The following is an 18,319-nucleotide window of genomic DNA, read 5'->3' as shown; positions in this document are numbered from 1 at the left end:
TCAACATTATCCTAAACAGCCAACCAGCACTGAGCACCATGTGCCTTACTGACTACCTCATTTGATTGTCACAATAATCCTGGGGTGAGCGCTATGAGATTCCCATTTTACAGGTAAGGAACTGAGGCTCAGAGAAGTTAGGTCACTTGCCGAGGGTCACACAGCTGCAAACAGCAGAGCTGGGATGGGCCCCCAGGCGGCCTGACTCTGAAATCCGTCCTCTAACACTGCCACACTGACTCAACACGCCCAACCAGTTCTAACTGGACTTTCTGATTTGGAGAACAACAGAAACTGATTAAAAGTGGCAAAACAGGAGGGCACGCTGACATGTGAAGTGACAGCTGAAAACAGATGACACAGAGTTGATGGTCATGATTGTAACCAAGAGTCTTCAACAAAATTTATGTTCTGTTCAGGCAGCTGGTGAGAGTGTAAACTGGCTCCACTGTCTAGAAAGCATAAGGTCACAGGATTAAGAGCCTTCACGATAGTCATATTCTTTACTTATAAAAGGGTAGTTGTCGATAGAGATTACCTTTGGGTGGTGGAATTATAGATTATTTGAAAATTAGTTTTCTTTTCCAATTACCTATAATGAGCATTATGGCTTTTAAAATCATGAAAAAAAGTTAGGTTCAGCAATATTAATTTGAAGAAGTGAAAAATGCTAAATAAGCAAATGTTTGGTATTTAAATGAGTGAATTTTGACTACCTAGAAAACATGCTCAGGGGAACCCTCCAATCCCTAAAAATAGTACATCAAGGAGATGTTTATAAGCTACAAGCTTTCCTACCTGAGGACTGTGAAATGACAAGCTGGGCCAGGGTGGCCAGTTCCAACCTGGACCCTGGGATGCGTCAGACTCCCTGGAGTTAGAAACTGGGCAGAGCTATGTCCTGAGAACAAGAAACTCTTGGAAGAGAAGGCTTGCTCTGAATTACAACATCACCACGCTGACCCTCAACATCTCGATGACGACAGAGCTGGGCATTCTTACCAGGACCTTCCTTTCTTAATATTTTATGGGGAAGAGGAGAGGGGCTACATGTTCCCCCAGACCTAAAAGGCAGAATTCATTTATTCATTCACACAACTCATATTTGTTGATAAGACAGCACATGCCAGGATCCTGGGATCCAGAAAGGGGTATAAGACACAGCCCCTGCCCTTGAGGTGCGCTCAGTCTGCTAACGGACTGTCATGTAAACGAATGAAGTGGTGACCCTGAGACAGCACGAGTCCTTCCCTCGTGTAGGCATGATGTTGGGACCTATCTCCATCTGGTCCCCTTCCCACTTCTTCCTCTCCAAAGGACACCAAGTGTGCAGGCAGTGAGTGTGCGTGCCTCCTTCTTAGAGGAGGTAGAAGTGTACACGAGAAAGAGACTACAAGCTCGCTAATAACCCCTTCACTTGCAGAGACTTCATAGCCTGTACCCAGGGGTAGCAACTCCAAGAGTGAGTGGGCCTGTCACAAGCCCACACTGCGTCACTAGACGTGTGGTGTCAGGAAAGCACCAAGTTCTAGTTCCAATTTTGCTATCGGCTTCTCTCACTCCCATCTGCAAACAGGGTGGTGGCAGCAGGACCGCAAACAGCCGGCATGTGTTTTAGTTGCCCACAGGGTTAAAGAGTAACTCTGATTTAGCTGTCAACTTTTCAAGACCTGGCGATCGACATCCTGGTTTCTTTTGAAAAAGACAAATGTCTGGCAACACGGTAGCAGTGAGCCCCTCTAGGCAGAGCACTCCAGGGCCTTGGTCCTCTCTGCGCCCTTCATAGGTTCTCACTACCCACCTGGCCCCGATAGGATGGGTGTCCAACCCTTGGACAGATGGTTCTCAAGTTCCTTTCCAGAAGACGCTGAATGTTCTGCATGATCCCATGCTGTGCCCCCCATCCCCTCTGCCCCTAAGCCCCACTTCCTGACAAACATCTTTGCAACAAAATTCCTCAAGTCAAGACAATGAACAGGGACTAATGACCAGTTTCTCACGATCTTCTATGGACTGCAGATACTGCTTCTTGCCTTCCTGGGATTCATCCTTCTTCTTTAAATAAGGCTCAATGGACTTGTACTGGGCATAGAAGTTGCTCAAATCCTGAGGTTAAGAGGAAGAAGAAGAAATGGGTCAGATTCCACCACCACTCCTTAGCTTTCCTACTTATCCCATTTTTGGGACACCGCCCACTTTCCTGCCCTGTGACAGGCAGTAGTCAGACTCTCCTCCTTTGGCATTGATACATGCAAAGGTCACGAAAGGAGAAGTGGTCACATGTAAGCGTGGTTAGGGAATTTCTCCTTCACCCACTTGGGAAACTTTCCAATCCCACAGTCCTTTCTCCTCAGATGCCCTTGAGAACACCCAGTCAGGGAAAGGGAAGGTGGTCAAATATAGGGAGGTAGACATGAAAACACATAAGAACGGCTGCATTCCCAACTGGTATTTGCCACATGAACTCTTTGTTGTTATGGCCAAATTCTTCATTTCTGAAACTGTTCCAGGTCTAAAATTCTGTGCCCTGTTATTCCCAAACAATCCTCACCAAATGAGCTGCTGGATGACCTTCTAGGCCATTTATCTTCTGCCATTCAAATTCCTTAACTAAACTCAAGACAGGAAAAAACCCTGCCCTGAAGAACTATAGCACAACACACATACCTCCTGCCCCCCTTAAAAAAAAAAAAAGCGGGCGGGAGGTGCTGGGGTGGTGGGGAGACACACACACACATGGGCAGGAACTCACAGGAACAAGATCCTTTATCACATACATATGTGGAAGAGGGTAGATTTTGGAAACTTTGTTGAGGTTGATGTCAATCCTTCGGGTACAAGCGAGAGTGTTGCCTCCATTGATGTTCATGGCACAGGAGCCGCAGATGCCTGAGACACAGCACAGTTAACACTCCCCTACCCAGCTGGAGGCAGTCCAGCTGCAATTCTCCCTTCCCGACTGTCCTTACTCTACCAGCAGGAGTAGCACTGACATGGAATACACCTGTGCAGAGGTGCCCGCTGCCTTTTCTCCTTCCCATTCTTCTTAGAATGTAGATCTAACGGCTGTAGTTCCAAAAACCATGTTGTGAAACCAGGAGGCAACCCTGAGGTTGGAAGCTATCTGCTCAGGATGGCACTGGAACACAGACGAGCCTGGGGTGCTGCTGGCATCACGGAGGGCCCACACCAGTCCTAGTTCCTTGCTTCATGTATTTTGAGAGAAAAACCATTTTTTTTTTTTTTTTTTTAAAGTCACTGTTATTTGAACTCAAACTCTATTTTTCTTAAGCTTTTTTTTTTTTTGGCCGCACCACAAGGCTAGTGGGATCTTAGTTCCCTGACCAGGGATTGAATCCAGGCCCACGGCAGTGAAAGCACAGAGTCCTAACCACTGGACCGCCAGGGAATTCCCTGGACTCAAACTCTTAACAGATATAACACCCCAAAATAAATCAACACTGTCTTGGTCATCTTAAAGTTGAGGCCTGGATACAGACTGTCCAGAGACAGATCTCATTCTATTGTCTCCACAAAGCCTACACTGGGGACATGAAACCCACAAAAGCTGCCTTAGCACTGACTTTTCAAGGAGGATGAGCTAATGTGAAACCAAACCAAAGTAAGCAAAATAAGGTGCTGACCAAGGACCCTGAAACGAGAATTTTCTTAGCCTGGACTCACTTCCTGTGTATGGAATTTCCCTAGGTATTTCAGAGTTACAAATGACTACGCGCTCTAAGCCCCTGCTACCACTTCTTCTGAAGCTGTTTTTTTTCTTTTTTTTTTTTTGGACTGAAGCTGTTTTTTGAAAGTAGTTAGGCCAGAGAAATGTGGTTACTTGTGAAACTTGGACTGGGTTATCAACTTTCTCTCCCCCTCCCGTTAATCTTAATAAAAGTATAATAGGACACAAGTATCCACTTAAGCAAATACTCCTACAGTTCCCCAAGAGGTCGAATATTATCAGCACATTTCTGTGAGCCTGGCATCCAGCAGAGCAGTGTGCTTTGATAAGAAATGGTATAAATACAATAATAATAAAAATCCAAGGAGACTTCTCTTAAAAAGGCTCCCCTGGAAATTCTCTTCACAAACTACAAGGGAAACAGAAGTAGCCACAATTAATATCATTCTGCCTCATTTTTTTTTTTGCCCACATGGGCCACACCTTGTGTTCTTGGCTCTGAAAGAGTTTTATGGGGAAGCTTACTGAAAAGCGTCTATTTCCTGTGTTGTCAGGACTTATGTGGGAAGGCTGGTACTTAATTACAGCAGAATGTTCCCTAAACAGCAGGATTCAGCCAAACTGTCATACCCTTAGCATCTGCTACACTGAATCCAATCCTGTAAGATTAGCTGAATCAAAACAGATGTCTTAGAAGTAGGACTTTAAATGCTTGAGATGTACAGCAGAACACAGATAAAGAGTGATGGGCCAATAGCTATAATGACTTTTTCTTTTATGGAAGGTTATTTTAGGGAGAAAGTTCGATCACAGCCCTTGGTCTTGGCCCCAGCTGCCCTGTTTTGGTTTTATCCCAGGTTTTCCGAGCCCGGCCAGTAAGTGTATCACCTGAGAGTGTAATTCTGGAATCTGACAACTTTGGCTGAGTCCTGGCTCCCGACTCACCATCTCTGTGTCCTTTCAGAAGTCCCTTAACCTCCCTGGGCCTCAGTTTCTTCACATGTACGCTGAGTGTAAATGGTAACAGCACCTGTCTATCTCACGTGAAGTGCACAGAATGGAGTCTGCACAGTCTGTGTTCCACAGCCACCAGGATCAGTTAGCCGTCAGAGCACCCCCGTGCGATTCTTCCCACACCTGAGAACCATCTGAATGATTACTTAGGAGTCTACTTTAAATCAATTCAGTTTACCTTAAAATTATATTTAAAAATCATTTCTATCACTGTTACACTGTCATTAGTAATTCTATTTTTCTAGTACATAAAATCAATACATAGCTATTAAAGAATGTCGGTATGCACACTGCCTGGAATCAGCAGCACACTGTAGGAATCGCTGTTTACATCCAGAACATTCCTACTGACCACCTGCTCTGTGCACGTGTAATGCTGGGAGCTGGAAGGGGATGCATGTCCCCCTTGTTGGACACGTGTTAAGTGTGCACGAGCACCAGCTAGAAATTCCCCACTACTCCCCTAAAGAAGAGCTCTGCGGTGACCAGCTAGCATATCTGAGCTGGTCCTTGAAGGATGCAGCAGCTCACAGGGACCGCCAGAAGCAGTAACCATGCAAGTGAAAGCTCCTGAAGGGGAGCAAACTTAGAAACCAGAACTTATACCACAGTTCAAATTTCCAACACTTCTGCCTAAGAAAAGGAAGTGTGACTTGTGGCAAGGTCACCTGGCAGAGCGCTGCAGCCATCCTCCAGGTATCCCCTGGTATCAGTTCTGGCCAGCCCAGGCTTCTTTTGGGAAACAGAACGAAAGTGTCCAAGCCTAACAACAGGGAAGGAAATGCTTACCTTCTCTGCACGATCTTCGGAAGGTCAAGGTAGAATCAATTTCATTCTTAATCTTGATTAAAGCATCCAACACCATAGGACCACAGCTGACCAAAAAAAAAAAAAAAGAAAAAAACTCACAAAAATAAAAGACCCAGTTGTACTTATGTGAAGTTCAATCTCCCTACACTTTATCAAAATATGATCTGAGACAGCTGCATATATTAGCTGCTCTTCTTATCCATGGCCTTCTCAGGTCACATTCAGAATTTTTTCCATAGTTTTATTTTTGCACATTCTTACACATTTTAAGTGCCACACTGCATATACATTTCTAGGAAATGGAAAGCCAAAGAAGAAGAGAAATATTTAGGTTAGGAGACAACTTCCATATACTGGCAGTTTTTATTTTTTCTTCTAAAGCTCACTGAAAAGTTTTCCAAAATAATTTATTTCAAATTTTAGTTTTATTTTTTTGGACAAAAATAGTAAGTAGCTTTATATGGTTAGTTAACAGCTTCCTATCTACAAAGCACAGAGAGCAACGCCCACATCTCACAGGACTGCTGCAGGTGAATTAACATAGAGGAAAATGAAACACTCAGAGCAGTGTCTGCCACAGATATTTGGTCTCACTATGATTATCATCATGCAGAGACCGTGACTCTATGGAAATGGCTTATTCTCTCTGAGCCTCAGTCTCTTTATCTGTAAAATGGAATTATTATTTGTATCACAGGATTATTATGAAGATGAAATAAAAACATACAACAAGGTCCTACTGTATAGCACAGTGAACTATATTCAATATCCTGTGATAAACTATAACGAAAAAGAATACATGTATGTTTAACATAATATATGTATGTATAACTGAGTCACTTTGCTGTACAGAAATTAACACAACACTGTAAATCAACTATACTTCAATAAAATTAAAAAACAAAACAAAATGTGCAATTGTTATAGCACCTGGCATAGAGAAGCGCTCAGCAAATCTACTTCCTGGTTGCCACTGCTACCTGCGCTCCTCTCAGTAATTTTCTATGAATGGGATTTAAAAAAATATGCGACCCCCCCCCTCCAATTTCCTTTCTTTGTCTCTATTTCTTTTTTCCCCTCAGCTTTGAGATTACTGACAAATAATAGTGTGTAAATTTAAAGTGTATAACATGGTAATTTGATATATAGTGAAATGATTACCATAATAAGGTTGGTTAACATACCTGCATTATCTGTACGTATTTCTACCAACAATATGCTATACCTTTTTCACTGTACCTCTGCTAACACTGGGAATTGTAACCTTTAAAAACCTCTGCTATTCTGAGAACGGAGAAGTTATTACTGTCAGTGTTTTAATTTGAGATCTCTGAATACTACAGTGATTGAATATTTGTCATAAATTCACTGAGCTTTCCTCACTTACCAATTATTTACTGAAAGCCTTCTCTGTACCAGGTTCTGTTCTAGGTGCTAGAGATACACCAGAGGACAAAACAGATGCAAATTCCTGCCCGCACAGAGCGTTCATTCTAGTGGACTAATTCTATAGACTCAGTCTGTCCATGTTCTTTGCCTCTTTGTTTACTGAAGTCTGGGGATTTTTTTTTTTTTTCTTTTAAAGATCTGAGCCTACCATCTTCTAAAACAAAAACTCTTCTGTTTTTCTGTACTACTAACTCCCAATACTTCACTTCTGGTCACCAAATGTGTGGGTGTCTTTCCCATGCCAAGCAATTCTGCAACACCAAGTGGGTGTCCCACAGTGTAACTCAATTCTGCCACTATCAATCGGAGTGGCTCACAGAATTAAAAAAAAAAGTTTACTGACTAGATTACTGGTTTATTATAAAAGGATCAACCCTGCAACAGCCAAATGGAAGAGACACACAGGGCAAGGTATGTGGGAAGGGGAGGAGAGCTTCCATACCCTCTCCTGCAGGCCACTCTCCCAGCACCTCCTGGAGTTTACCAACCCAAGCTCTCTGAACCGTGTACTTCAAGGATTTTTATGAAGGCTTAATTACGTAGGGATGATTGACTATACCATTGGTCTCTGGTAACTGATTCAACTTCTACCCCCTCTCCCCTCCTGGGAGGTCAGGGGATGGGGCTGAAAGTTCCAGCCCTCTAATCACATGGTTGGATTCCCTAGCAACCAGCCCCCATCCAGTGGTTATCCAGGGGCTTTTTAAGAAATCATCGCATTAATATAAACTCAGGTGTGGTTGAAACGGGCTTGTTATGAATAACAAAAGATAACCCATTTCACCTTTATTATTTTCTGAAGCTATTTCAGGAACTGGGAACGAAAACAAAATATAACAAAAGATGACCCTATAGTTCTTATTCTTTAGGATTACAAGGGTTTTAGAAGACAGAACAAGACCAAATATATACCACAGCATCACACATCTAATACATCTGTTGCTAATCTTGCTCCCGCCCTCAACCAGCAAGTGGCTATCTGACTTCTGATTTTGGTAATCAAAAATTTTTTTTCACTTTTATTTTTTTTTAAAGGCCGCTCCACGCAGCATGTAGGATCCTAGTTCCCCGACCAGGGATCAAACCCGCGCTGCCTGCACTGGCAGCGCAGAGTCTTAACCACTGGCCCCCCAGGGAAACCCCCAGTAATCAAAATTTTCAAACACACATAAAATTTAAATGTTTACATTGTTAAAAGCTGACCACTTTTCCCCTTATGATACTATCCTCTTTTAAGTCTAAAAGACCACACTCCTTCCTGAGGTTTGATGAATATTTTGAATTTTCTTCCATTTTAAAATTATTTCCCCCAAGTTGCAAAAATTGCTAATCAACTGCTCCAAATCACTGACTGACTAAACCCTCTTTTGCTTCTGATTGGTGATGCTCCCCCTCCAACCGCCCCATTCTATACTAGAATTTTATATATAATGTAGTCTATTTTGGAACTCTTTTTTTTTTCTTTTTTTTGGCCATGCCACGTGGCTTGCAGGATCTTTAGGGGGAAAATCCCCTGACCAGGGATTGAACATGGGCCCTCGACAGTGAAATCATGGAGTCCTAACCACTGGACTGGCAGGGAATTCCCTAGAACTTTTTTTATTCTAATGATCTGTCTATTCTTGTCCTGGCATGTTTTAAATTATGTACATCAATTCTATTTATTCGTTTTCTTTAAGTTACAAAAGTTAGTATTTGCATTTTATAAAAATTTCAAATATAAATAGCTAAAAAGCTAAAGCTCTTCCCTTAACCTGTCTCATGCTAAATTTCATAATAGGTAGGCAATATTAAGAGTTTGGTATAAATTTTCTCAGACTTAAAAAAATGCAATATATATATGATAGTATCTTGCTTTTTTCATTCAAAACAACTCGGCCAAGGGACTGTAATTACGTAACCATTTTCCTATGGAAGAACCATTTTCCTATGGAAGAACCATTTTCCTATGGAAGAACACTTAAAATCCTTCCCTGTTACACACAATGCTGCAAATAACATTTTGGTACATAGAAATCGCTTGTTCTGGCTATTCTTTGTCCCTTGCATTTCCATATGAATTTTAGGATCAGCTCGTCAATTTCTGCAAAAAAAGGCTGCTGGGGTTTGAGAGTGATTACAGTGAATCTGTATATAAACTTGGGGGTGCACTGCTACCTTAAAAATATTAAGTCTTCCAACCCAGAAACATGAAATATCTTTCCATTTATTTAGGTCTTTGTTAGTTTCTTTCAACAATGTTCTATAGTTTTCAGTCTTGCATTCCTTTTGCCAAGTTTGTTCCTAAGTATTTTATTCTTTTTGATGTTACTGTAAATGGAATCATTTTCTTATTTTACGATTGTTCATTGCTGGTGTACAGAAATACAATTGATTTTTATATACTTATCTTGTATCCTACAACTTTGCTGAACTAATTTATTGATTCTAATAATTTTTTGGTGTGAATTTGTTAGGATTTTCTATATACAAGGTCATGTGATCTGTGAAAAGAAAGAGTTTCCTTCTTACTTTCCAATTTCCTTTTCTTCCTTTTTGTTGCCTAATTTCCCTGGTTAAAACCTTAAAATTCTGAATGGTTGATGCTAGTATAAAAAAATTATTTTTGCATATTGACCTTGTATCCTGCAACCTTGCTAAATTTACTTAGTATGTTCTTGTAGTTTTGTAGATTCCTTGGATCCTTGGAATTTTATACGTAAACAATCAAGTTATTTGTGACTACAGACAATTTAATTCCCTCCTTTTCGATCTTCATGTCTTTTCTTTCATTTGCCTTTAATGCACTAGTTAGAATGTACAGTAAAATGCTGAATAGAAGTGGAGAGTGGACATCTTTGTTTTGTTCCAGGTCTTATGGATAAAGCATTCAATATTTCACAATTAAGCATGTTGTTAGCTGTAGCTTTTTCCATACATACTCTTTTTTTTTAAAAAAAGATTCATTTTTATTTATTTATTTACCTGTCTATCTGTCTATCTTGGCTGTGCCGGGTCTTAGCTGCGGCATGCATGCAGGATCTAGTTCCTTGGCCAGGGATTGAACCCAGGCCCCCTGCATTGGGAGCGTGGAGTCTTACCCACTGGACCTCCAGGGAAGTCCCTAGATACTCTTTATCTGGTTGAGGAAGTTTCCTTCTTTTTCAAATTTGCAGAGTTATGGCTTTTCTCCTTTATCCTTTATATGATGAATTACAATGATTGATTTTCCAGTGTTAAGCCAACTTCATATTCCTGAGATAAACTGAAACTTGGTCATTAAGGCATTATCCCTTTTTATAGATTGCTAGATTTGAATTGCTAAAATTTCTTGAGGATTTTTGTGTCTATGTTCACGAACGATACCAATTTGTAATTTTCGTTTCTGTAATGTCTTTGTTAGATTTTGGTATCAGGTTATGATGGCCTCATAAAATGAACTAGGAAATGAATATTCCTTGTTTATTTTCTGAAAGAATATTTGTGTTAGGTTTTTCTTAAATGTGTGATATGATTCACCAGTGAAGCCACCTGGGCCTGGAGTTTTCCGTGTGAAAATGTTTTTGATAACACATTTAATTTCTGTAACATAGAACTATTCATATTTTCTATTTCATCTTATGTCAATCTGGTAAGTTGTATTTTTTCAAGGAATTTGTCCATTTCATCAATTATTGAATTTGCCATGAAGTTATTCATAATACTCTCGGTATCATTTTAATATCCATAGGCTCTCTTTCCATCTTGATACTGGGATTTTGTTTTCTCTTGTTTTTCTCCAGTCTGGCTAGGAGATGATCAAATTTGTTTCCAAAAAAAACAACTTTTGGTTTTATTTTTTTCTACCAGCTGTCTTACCCCCAGCCCCCATCCTATTTGCTCTTATTTTTATTATTTCATTTTTCTACTTGCTTTTGGTTTACCTTGCTCTTACTTTTCTGCCTTCTTAGGGTAGAATCTTAGATCACTGATTCTAAACCTTTTTTCTTTTAATGTATGCATTTGAAGCTATAATTTTCCCCCTAAGCACTGCTTTAGATGCATCTTGCATATTTTGAAATGCTATATTTTCATTATCATTTAGTTCAATATCTTCTCTAATTTCCCTTGTGATTTCTGCTTTGATACCTAAAATATCTTGCTGTTACTGCTTTAAATTTTAATTCTACTGTGGTCAGAGATTATACCCTGTAAGATTCCAACTTTCTGAAATTTATTGAAATTTGTTTTATGGCCCAGTATCTTAGTGAATGTAGCATGTGCACTTAAAAAGAATGTGTATTTCATAATCACATTTATGATTGTTATATCTTCCTGATAAAATGATCCCCTTATCATTATGAAATGTTCCCTCTTATTTCCAGTAGTGTTCTTTGCCTTGTAGTCTACTTTATCTGATATTACCATAGCCACTCTTTTTTATGTTTAATGCAGATTGCATGTATATTGTTTTCCACTCTTTCGCTTTCAACCTATCTGTGTCTTTATATTTAAAGTGCATTTGGGGGGACTTCCCTGGCAGTACAGTGGTTAAGACTCCACACTTCCACTGCTGGGGGTTAGGGTTCGATCCCTGGTCGGCGAACTAAGATCCTGCATGCCCCACAGTGTGGCCAAAAAAATTTTTAAAGTGCATTTTTTTGTAAATAGCATGTGGTTGGGCTTTGCTTCTTTACTTATTCTGACAATCTTTGCATTTAATTGGAGTGTTTAGTCCTTCATTTGATGTACTTACTTATTCTGACAATCTCTGCCATTTAATTGGAGTGTTTAGTCTCTTTTCATTTGATGTACTTATTGATATGGTTGGATTTGGGTCTATCATTTTACTATCTGTCCCAACACTTTCTCCCTGTTCTCTCTTTCCTGCCTTCTTTTAAGTAGTATTTTTAGATTAAGTAAATGTTTTCAGAATTCCATTTTAGTATACATATATTTAATTTATATATTCCAATTCCATTTTAGCTATATATCTCTCTGCATTAAAAAAAATGGTTACTCTAGAATTATATGTCCTTAACTTTTCCGTCTATTTAGAGTTAATATCGTACCACTTCATGTAACAACATTCCAACCTCTATGTAAGTTACATTTTATGTAAGACAATGTTATAATTTTGTTCTGTTTTTAAAACATTATTATTTATTTATTTATTTAGGCTGCGCTGGGTCTTTTAGTTGCGGCATGTGGACTTCTTACTTGTGGCAGGCGAACTCTTAGTTGCAGCATGCCAACTCTTAGTTGCAGCATGCATGTGGGACCTAGTTCCCCGACCAGGGATCAAACTCGGGCCCTCTGGACTGGGAGCGTGGAGTCTTACCCAATGGAACATTAGGGAAGTCCCTATGATTTTGTTTTAAACAGTCATATCTATTTTAATAAAGTTAAGACAAAAAAATGGTTTTGTATTTATCATATATAGTGCCTTTTATTACTTTTCTAAGAGTTGAGTTTCCACCTGGCATTATTTTTCTTCAGCCTGAAAAACTTCCTTTTTCATGTGGCATAGGTCTCTGGCCCACCTGGTATTATTTTTCTTCAGCCTGAAAAACTTCCTCTTTCACGCAGTACAGGAAGCTATGACTCCTTTTACTTTTTGTTATCTGAAAATATCTTAATTTCATCTTCATCTTGAAGGATCTTTTTGCTGAATACAGAATTTCAGTTGACAGAGCTTTCCTTTTAGTAACTTAGAGAAGACATTCCACTGTCTTTTGGCTTCTGTAATTTCTGATGAGTAGTAAACAATCATTCATATCCCTGCATACAATGTGTTTTTCTCTCATAGCTTTCAAGATTTTGTTTATTTTTATCTTCAGTAATTTGATTATGATGTGCTTGGGTGGTTTTCTGTATATCTACCCTGCTTGGAGTTCACTAAGATTCTATTTATTTATTTATTATTTACTTATTTATGTTGGGCTTGGAGTTCACTAAGATTAAAAAAAAATCTATCTATCTATCTATTTACTTATTTATGGCTGCATTAGGCCTTCGTTGCTCTGTGAGGGCTTTCTCTAGTTGCAGCGAGCGGGGGCTACTCTTCGTTGTGGTGCATGGGCTTCTCATTGTGGTGGCTTCTCCTGTAGCAGAGCACAGGCCCTAGGCGTGCAGGTTTCAGTAGTTGTGGCACATGGGCTTAGTTGCTCCGCAGCATGTGGGATCTTCCTGGACCAGGGCTCGAACCCATGTCCCCTGCATTGGCAGGCGGATTCCTAACCACTGCACCACCAGGGAAGCCCTCACTAAGATTCTTGAATATGTAAATTATGTTTTTCACAAGTTTGAGAAATTCTTGGCCATTACCTTTTCAAATATATTTTTTGCCCATTCTCCCACTCCACTCCTTCTGGGACTCCCAATTACACGTGTGTTAGACCTTCTGATACTGTTTCATGGATCAATGAGGTTCTTTTTAAAAAATCTTTTTTTCCTTTTTGTCTTAAGAATAGACACTTCCTAGTAATTTACTTTCAGGTTCACCAAATCTTCCTACTGTCATTTCCAACCTGCTGTTAAGCCTATCCAGTGAATTTTCTATTTCAGATATTGTATTTTTCAGTTCCAGATTTTCCATTGGTCCTTTTTAATTATCAATAGTTTCTAAGTCTCTGCTGAGATTTCCTATCCCATCATGAGCGTATCTTCCTTTATCTATGAACACAATTATAATTGCTTAAAATCCTTTCTGCTAGTTCCCACAACTGGGTTGCTTCAAGGCTGGTCTCCACTGATTGTCTTTTCACTTTTCACTGTTTCTTTGTATGATTAGTAATTTTGGGTTGTACGCTGGACCTTATGAATAACATGCTGTAGTAACCTTGGACTGTATCATGCTTCTCAGAAGAGTGATTTTTTTCTTTTTTAACACCTTCAGAGAATGTTTCACTAGAGAATTTCAAAGCACTCCCCAGCGCCTCACTTTCTGTAACTGGACAAATACAACACAATTATGAAACTGGATGGCAACAAATCTCAAATGGGCTGAACCAAAGGTGGAAACTCAGGATTATTAGTGCTTCTAAAACCCACAATTTATCCTCATTGGAAAACACGCCCTATGCAATGTGAAAAGTAAATTTCATATAACACATGATTTTAAACCAGGCAGTCTCAGTGGTTAAAAATAAACAAATTCGTTCATATCTATCTTAGCATTTAATATACTCAAAAATGTGAATTATTTAATAAACAAGCTAAAACACGTTCACTGTTTTTAGATTTGAAAATGTGCTGTCAATTTGAAATCACACGTTTGATCTGTATCAGGAGACAAACCATCCTGCCTTATCAGGCCTGCATGTGGCAGAGTGAGCCCTGCCCCCTCACCACTCCACCCACCCCCACAAAGAAGAGTCCAACCACAGCACAGCCAATATAATGATTAGATGTATCAAATGTAAACATTATTTTCCCTTTAAAGTATTCTCAAAATTTGGCCAAACTCAGTATTTAATACGAAAACCCGGCCTCACAGCAGTGATGGTGGGACTATTTCTGGCATTCTCTTGCCTTATCAGATCACCCATAACAAGGACAGTGTAGAAAGAGGCCCGTTCCCTCTTTCAATTCAAAGGTTAGAACTGAAGTAAAGGCAGAGCAAGAGGAAACACACAAACACATCCTCAAACACACCCTCAAACACACCCACACAAACTGCGGCAACTTTCACATCTGACATGACTGAATTTCATTCCAAGCAGGTTTTAATGATAGCTTTGCTATTTAGAAAATTCAAGTAAAATGCTCAAGTAAGGATGTTTCAATGCAAGAGGAAAACAGCGGCTACAATCTTAAAATTTTACTCCAAAATGGAATCGAGACTGACTCTGGCTGGTGGAGACCAGGTGGCAGGGACAGACAGGTCCCATCCTCCCAAACCTGCACTGCTGAGAACCACAAGCTCCAGGCACTGCTAAGGGTGTCTGATCTCCACCATAAACTTAAGGTGTGATGATTTTCCCTTTTCCTCTGAGAGATCAGTTGGAGAGAACATGATGCAGGAATAACAGTTTTACGTTCTGGGTGAGAAAGTGCTATGCTGCACAGATTTGCTTAAAAAATTTGATTCTGGCAAGCTTCAGGTAAAAATCGTTTTTAAAGGGTCAATTTTTCATTTACATATAACCAATACATCTTATTTACATATACATGACCCAATTTTCATTCAGCTTTCTTCATATGAAGTCTACATTTTAACTTGGTATGTAACCATTATATACTGTCTTTATAGAAAGACTAAATATCCTCTTATTCACAAGCAGTTCTGATGATAACAGTTTGTCTCCACACTGAGAACTGAATATAGTTAAAACCTCAATGAATAACAAAGATGAAGACCTAGAGTTAAATCTGTGGAGGGCTGCATCAGCTATTCAAGGAGAGAGCAGCTGCATCTATCTAAACACAAAGCAAGGATGACTGAAGACATGAACGACTGCTTAACGCTGCTACAGACGTGAAATTCTTATACTGGATTCATTTTTTCTTTTCAAAAAACACTGATTTTTCTAGTGATGTTTAACTTTAAAAAGTTATCTTAGTTCTTTAACCCTCAAAGAACTGCTATATTTAGGCTGCTAACCAAAAAAATAATCAAGAGCATGTACCTTTGTCCATAGTCTCCAAGGGTTAAAGTGCAGGAACTGTCTATAACCTGGTATATAAGGCACCCTATTCCACTTTTTTCTTAAAAGAAGCCTTTCCTTTGGTCTCTTGCAGTTTTTCACTGAGCCTGTCCTTTGTCTCCTCCAGCTTCTCTGTGAGGAGCTCTTTTGTCTCCTCCATCCTGTCTTGCGGATACTCCTTCACAGGAGGTGGCGTCGACATGTAGCCGTGGCTGCGCAGGTACTTCACAGTGAAGGAGGTCCCCCCCGGGGTCACAGTGTACTGCGAAGGCATTGCAATCTTCAACAGGGCATATGCTGTTAGTGCATTTCCACTCTGGGAATTTTTCAGAATGTTTACTACGCTGTCAGGTAACCCAGTAAGTTCTAGAAAAGGAACGACATTCACTCCTTTTATGGCTGCATAATAAAACATTCCAAACCAAACACCAGAAGTTATTAGATGCACTGGAATCAAAACTTTCCCATATTATCTAAATGTTTTCTTTTTTTAAAAAATAAATTTATTTATTTTTATTTATTTTATTTTTGGCTGTGTTGGGTCTTTGTTGCTGCGTGCGGGCCTTCTCTAGTTGCAGTGAGAGAGGGCTACTCTTTGTTGCGGTGCGCCGGCTTCTCATTGTGGTGGCTTCTCTTTGTTGCGTAGCATGGGTTCTAGGCGCACAGGCTTCAGTTGTTGTGGCACGTGGGCTCAGTAGTTATGGCTCGCGGGCTCTAGAGCACAGGCTTAGTAGTTGCGGCGCATGGGCTTAGTTGCTCCGCAGCATGTGGAATCTTCCCGGACCAGGGCTTGAAACTTTGTCCCCTGCATTGGCAGGCGGATTCTTAACCACTGTGCCATCAGGGAAGCCCTAAATGTTGTCTTAAATCGTTGGTAAGGACTAACTGATCTGTCTTGTAAAGGATCAGGTTCTTCCTTTTTTTTGGAGGGAGTTCCTGGGGATGTAGCACTGGATGACAGAACCCTCTTGGATAAGATATCCTACTCCCACTGTTTATGGTGAAGGACCCCTGGTTGGCGTGTATGAGCAATGAATGGCTTCCTTTCCTTTGCAGCACGCTGGGCAGCAGGTAAGTGTAGCCATCGTTTCCGAGGGCCCGGTACCCAAACCACTCTGGATTCCGACGTATATAAAAGTAATGGCTCCTTTATGTTTTGACAGTGTCCCCAAAGACCAGCTTTATCTGGTTCCATGCATGTCCTACATGCCAGTCGGAATACAGTCTTTGGTACATTTCACTGCATTTTGAAGAACGGAGATTGATGGATTTCAGCTTCCATAGAGACTCAGGACCTGAGGCCGCTGCTGCCGCTCCCCGCTGTGTAGCTGCTCCGAGCCCCTCCACCATCCCTCCAGAGTGACAAGCCGAGCGTGGGTCAGGGTGCTGGAAGCTGCGGGCTCAGGTGACTCAGCTTCCAGCCCGCCCACCCGACACACCAGCTCCACCAGCCACCCGCTCGCACCCGCTCTTGCTGGTGCCCTCAGTACGGCCTGATTTTTTTTTAAAGCAACAACTAGTATGGCTGAACTCAAGATCTGGGCACAGTTCATAAATAGAATTTGGGGCTCCCCCTCTGTACTTCTTTCCAGAATTTCCCCCTCATTTTCTGGTGCTATGGTAGCTTCCAAGTATATCATCTGGTTATTCAAGCTAGTGACCACACTAAGACTGTGGGGTTTTCTTGTCTTTGTTTTCAATAAATTTATTTTCGGCTGCATCGGGTCTTCGTTGCTTCACGTGGTCTTTCTCTAGTTGCGGTGAGCAGGGGCTACTCTTTGTTGGGGTGCGCGGGCCAGTCCTTGTTGCGGTGTGCGGGCTTCTCACTGCGGTGGCTTCTCTTGTTGTGGAGTACAGGCTCTAGGCGTGTGGGCTTCAGTAGTTGTGGCTCGCAGGCTCTAGAGCGCAGGCTCAGTAGTTATGGCGCACAGGCTTCATTGCCCTGTGGCATGTGGGATCTTCCTGGAACAGGGCTCAAAACCATGTCCCCTGCATTGGCAGGCGGATTCTTAACCACTGCCACCAGGGAAGTCCCTAGACTGTGATTTTTTTAAATCGAGTTTTAGCCCTTGCACTCCCACATTAAGCGGGGCTTGCCCTCAGGTAAAAAAAACATGCAAAACCCGTTTATTTATCCAAGCAACACCCTATACTTCCAAGTGTCAACTCCCTTCCAGTGTCTGCCTGCTTTGGTCACTCTCCTGTGCCTTCAGGTCATTGCTTCTTATATTTATCTTATAAACCAGAGTGTACAGTTATTATTAGTTGAAGGGTTAGTATGAGGGAAACTATCCTGCCATTACTGGAAGTAAATGCAATCACTTTAAATTTTATCGTTAAGAACAGAGCTATGAATTTAACTCTTCCAGTTTTTTTTTTTTTTTGCGGTACGCGGGCCTCTCATTGTTGTGGCCTCTCCCGTTGCGGGGCACAGGCTCCGGACGCGCAGGCTCAGCGGCCATGGCTCACGGGCCCAGCCGCTCCGCGGCATATGGGATTCTCCCGGACCAGGGCACGAACCCGTGTCCCCTGCATCAGCAAGCGGACGCCCAACCACTGCGCCACCAGGGAAGCCCAACTCTTCCAGTTTTAATCACATTCTGTAGTTTTAATTTGCAATGTTTTTATTTTCTAAGTATTTGATAATAATATTTTTATTATTCCTTAATCAAGTAGTTATTTAAAAGAGTGCTTTAAATTTCCAAGTAATTAGGGTTTTTTTGTTCTTAATATGAATTTTTAGTTTTATTGT

General features: G+C 40.8%; 1 protein-coding gene and 1 pseudogene across 1 annotated transcript in view; both read right to left on the bottom strand.

Annotated features, from left to right (window-relative positions):
* The window catches only part of SDHB (succinate dehydrogenase complex iron sulfur subunit B), a 34,573-nt gene that overhangs the window by 4,694 nt on the left and 11,560 nt on the right, over positions 1–18,319 (bottom strand). The window contains exons 3-5 of the mRNA XM_004272452.4: positions 5,492–5,577; positions 2,753–2,889; positions 1,990–2,106 (exon numbers count right to left, since the gene is read on the bottom strand). Of these exons, the coding sequence (XP_004272500.1) occupies positions 1,990–2,106; positions 2,753–2,889; positions 5,492–5,577 (340 nt within the window). The remainder of the gene's footprint in view (positions 1–1,989; positions 2,107–2,752; positions 2,890–5,491; positions 5,578–18,319) is intronic.
* On the bottom strand, positions 12,125–16,813 carry LOC101278333 (protein FAM210A-like; annotated as a pseudogene).

The sequence above is a fragment of the Orcinus orca genome, chromosome 1 (assembly GCF_937001465.1).
Source record: "Orcinus orca chromosome 1, mOrcOrc1.1, whole genome shotgun sequence".
NCBI lineage: Eukaryota > Metazoa > Chordata > Mammalia > Artiodactyla > Delphinidae > Orcinus > Orcinus orca.
This window is presented reverse-complemented; position numbering and strand designations above follow the sequence as displayed.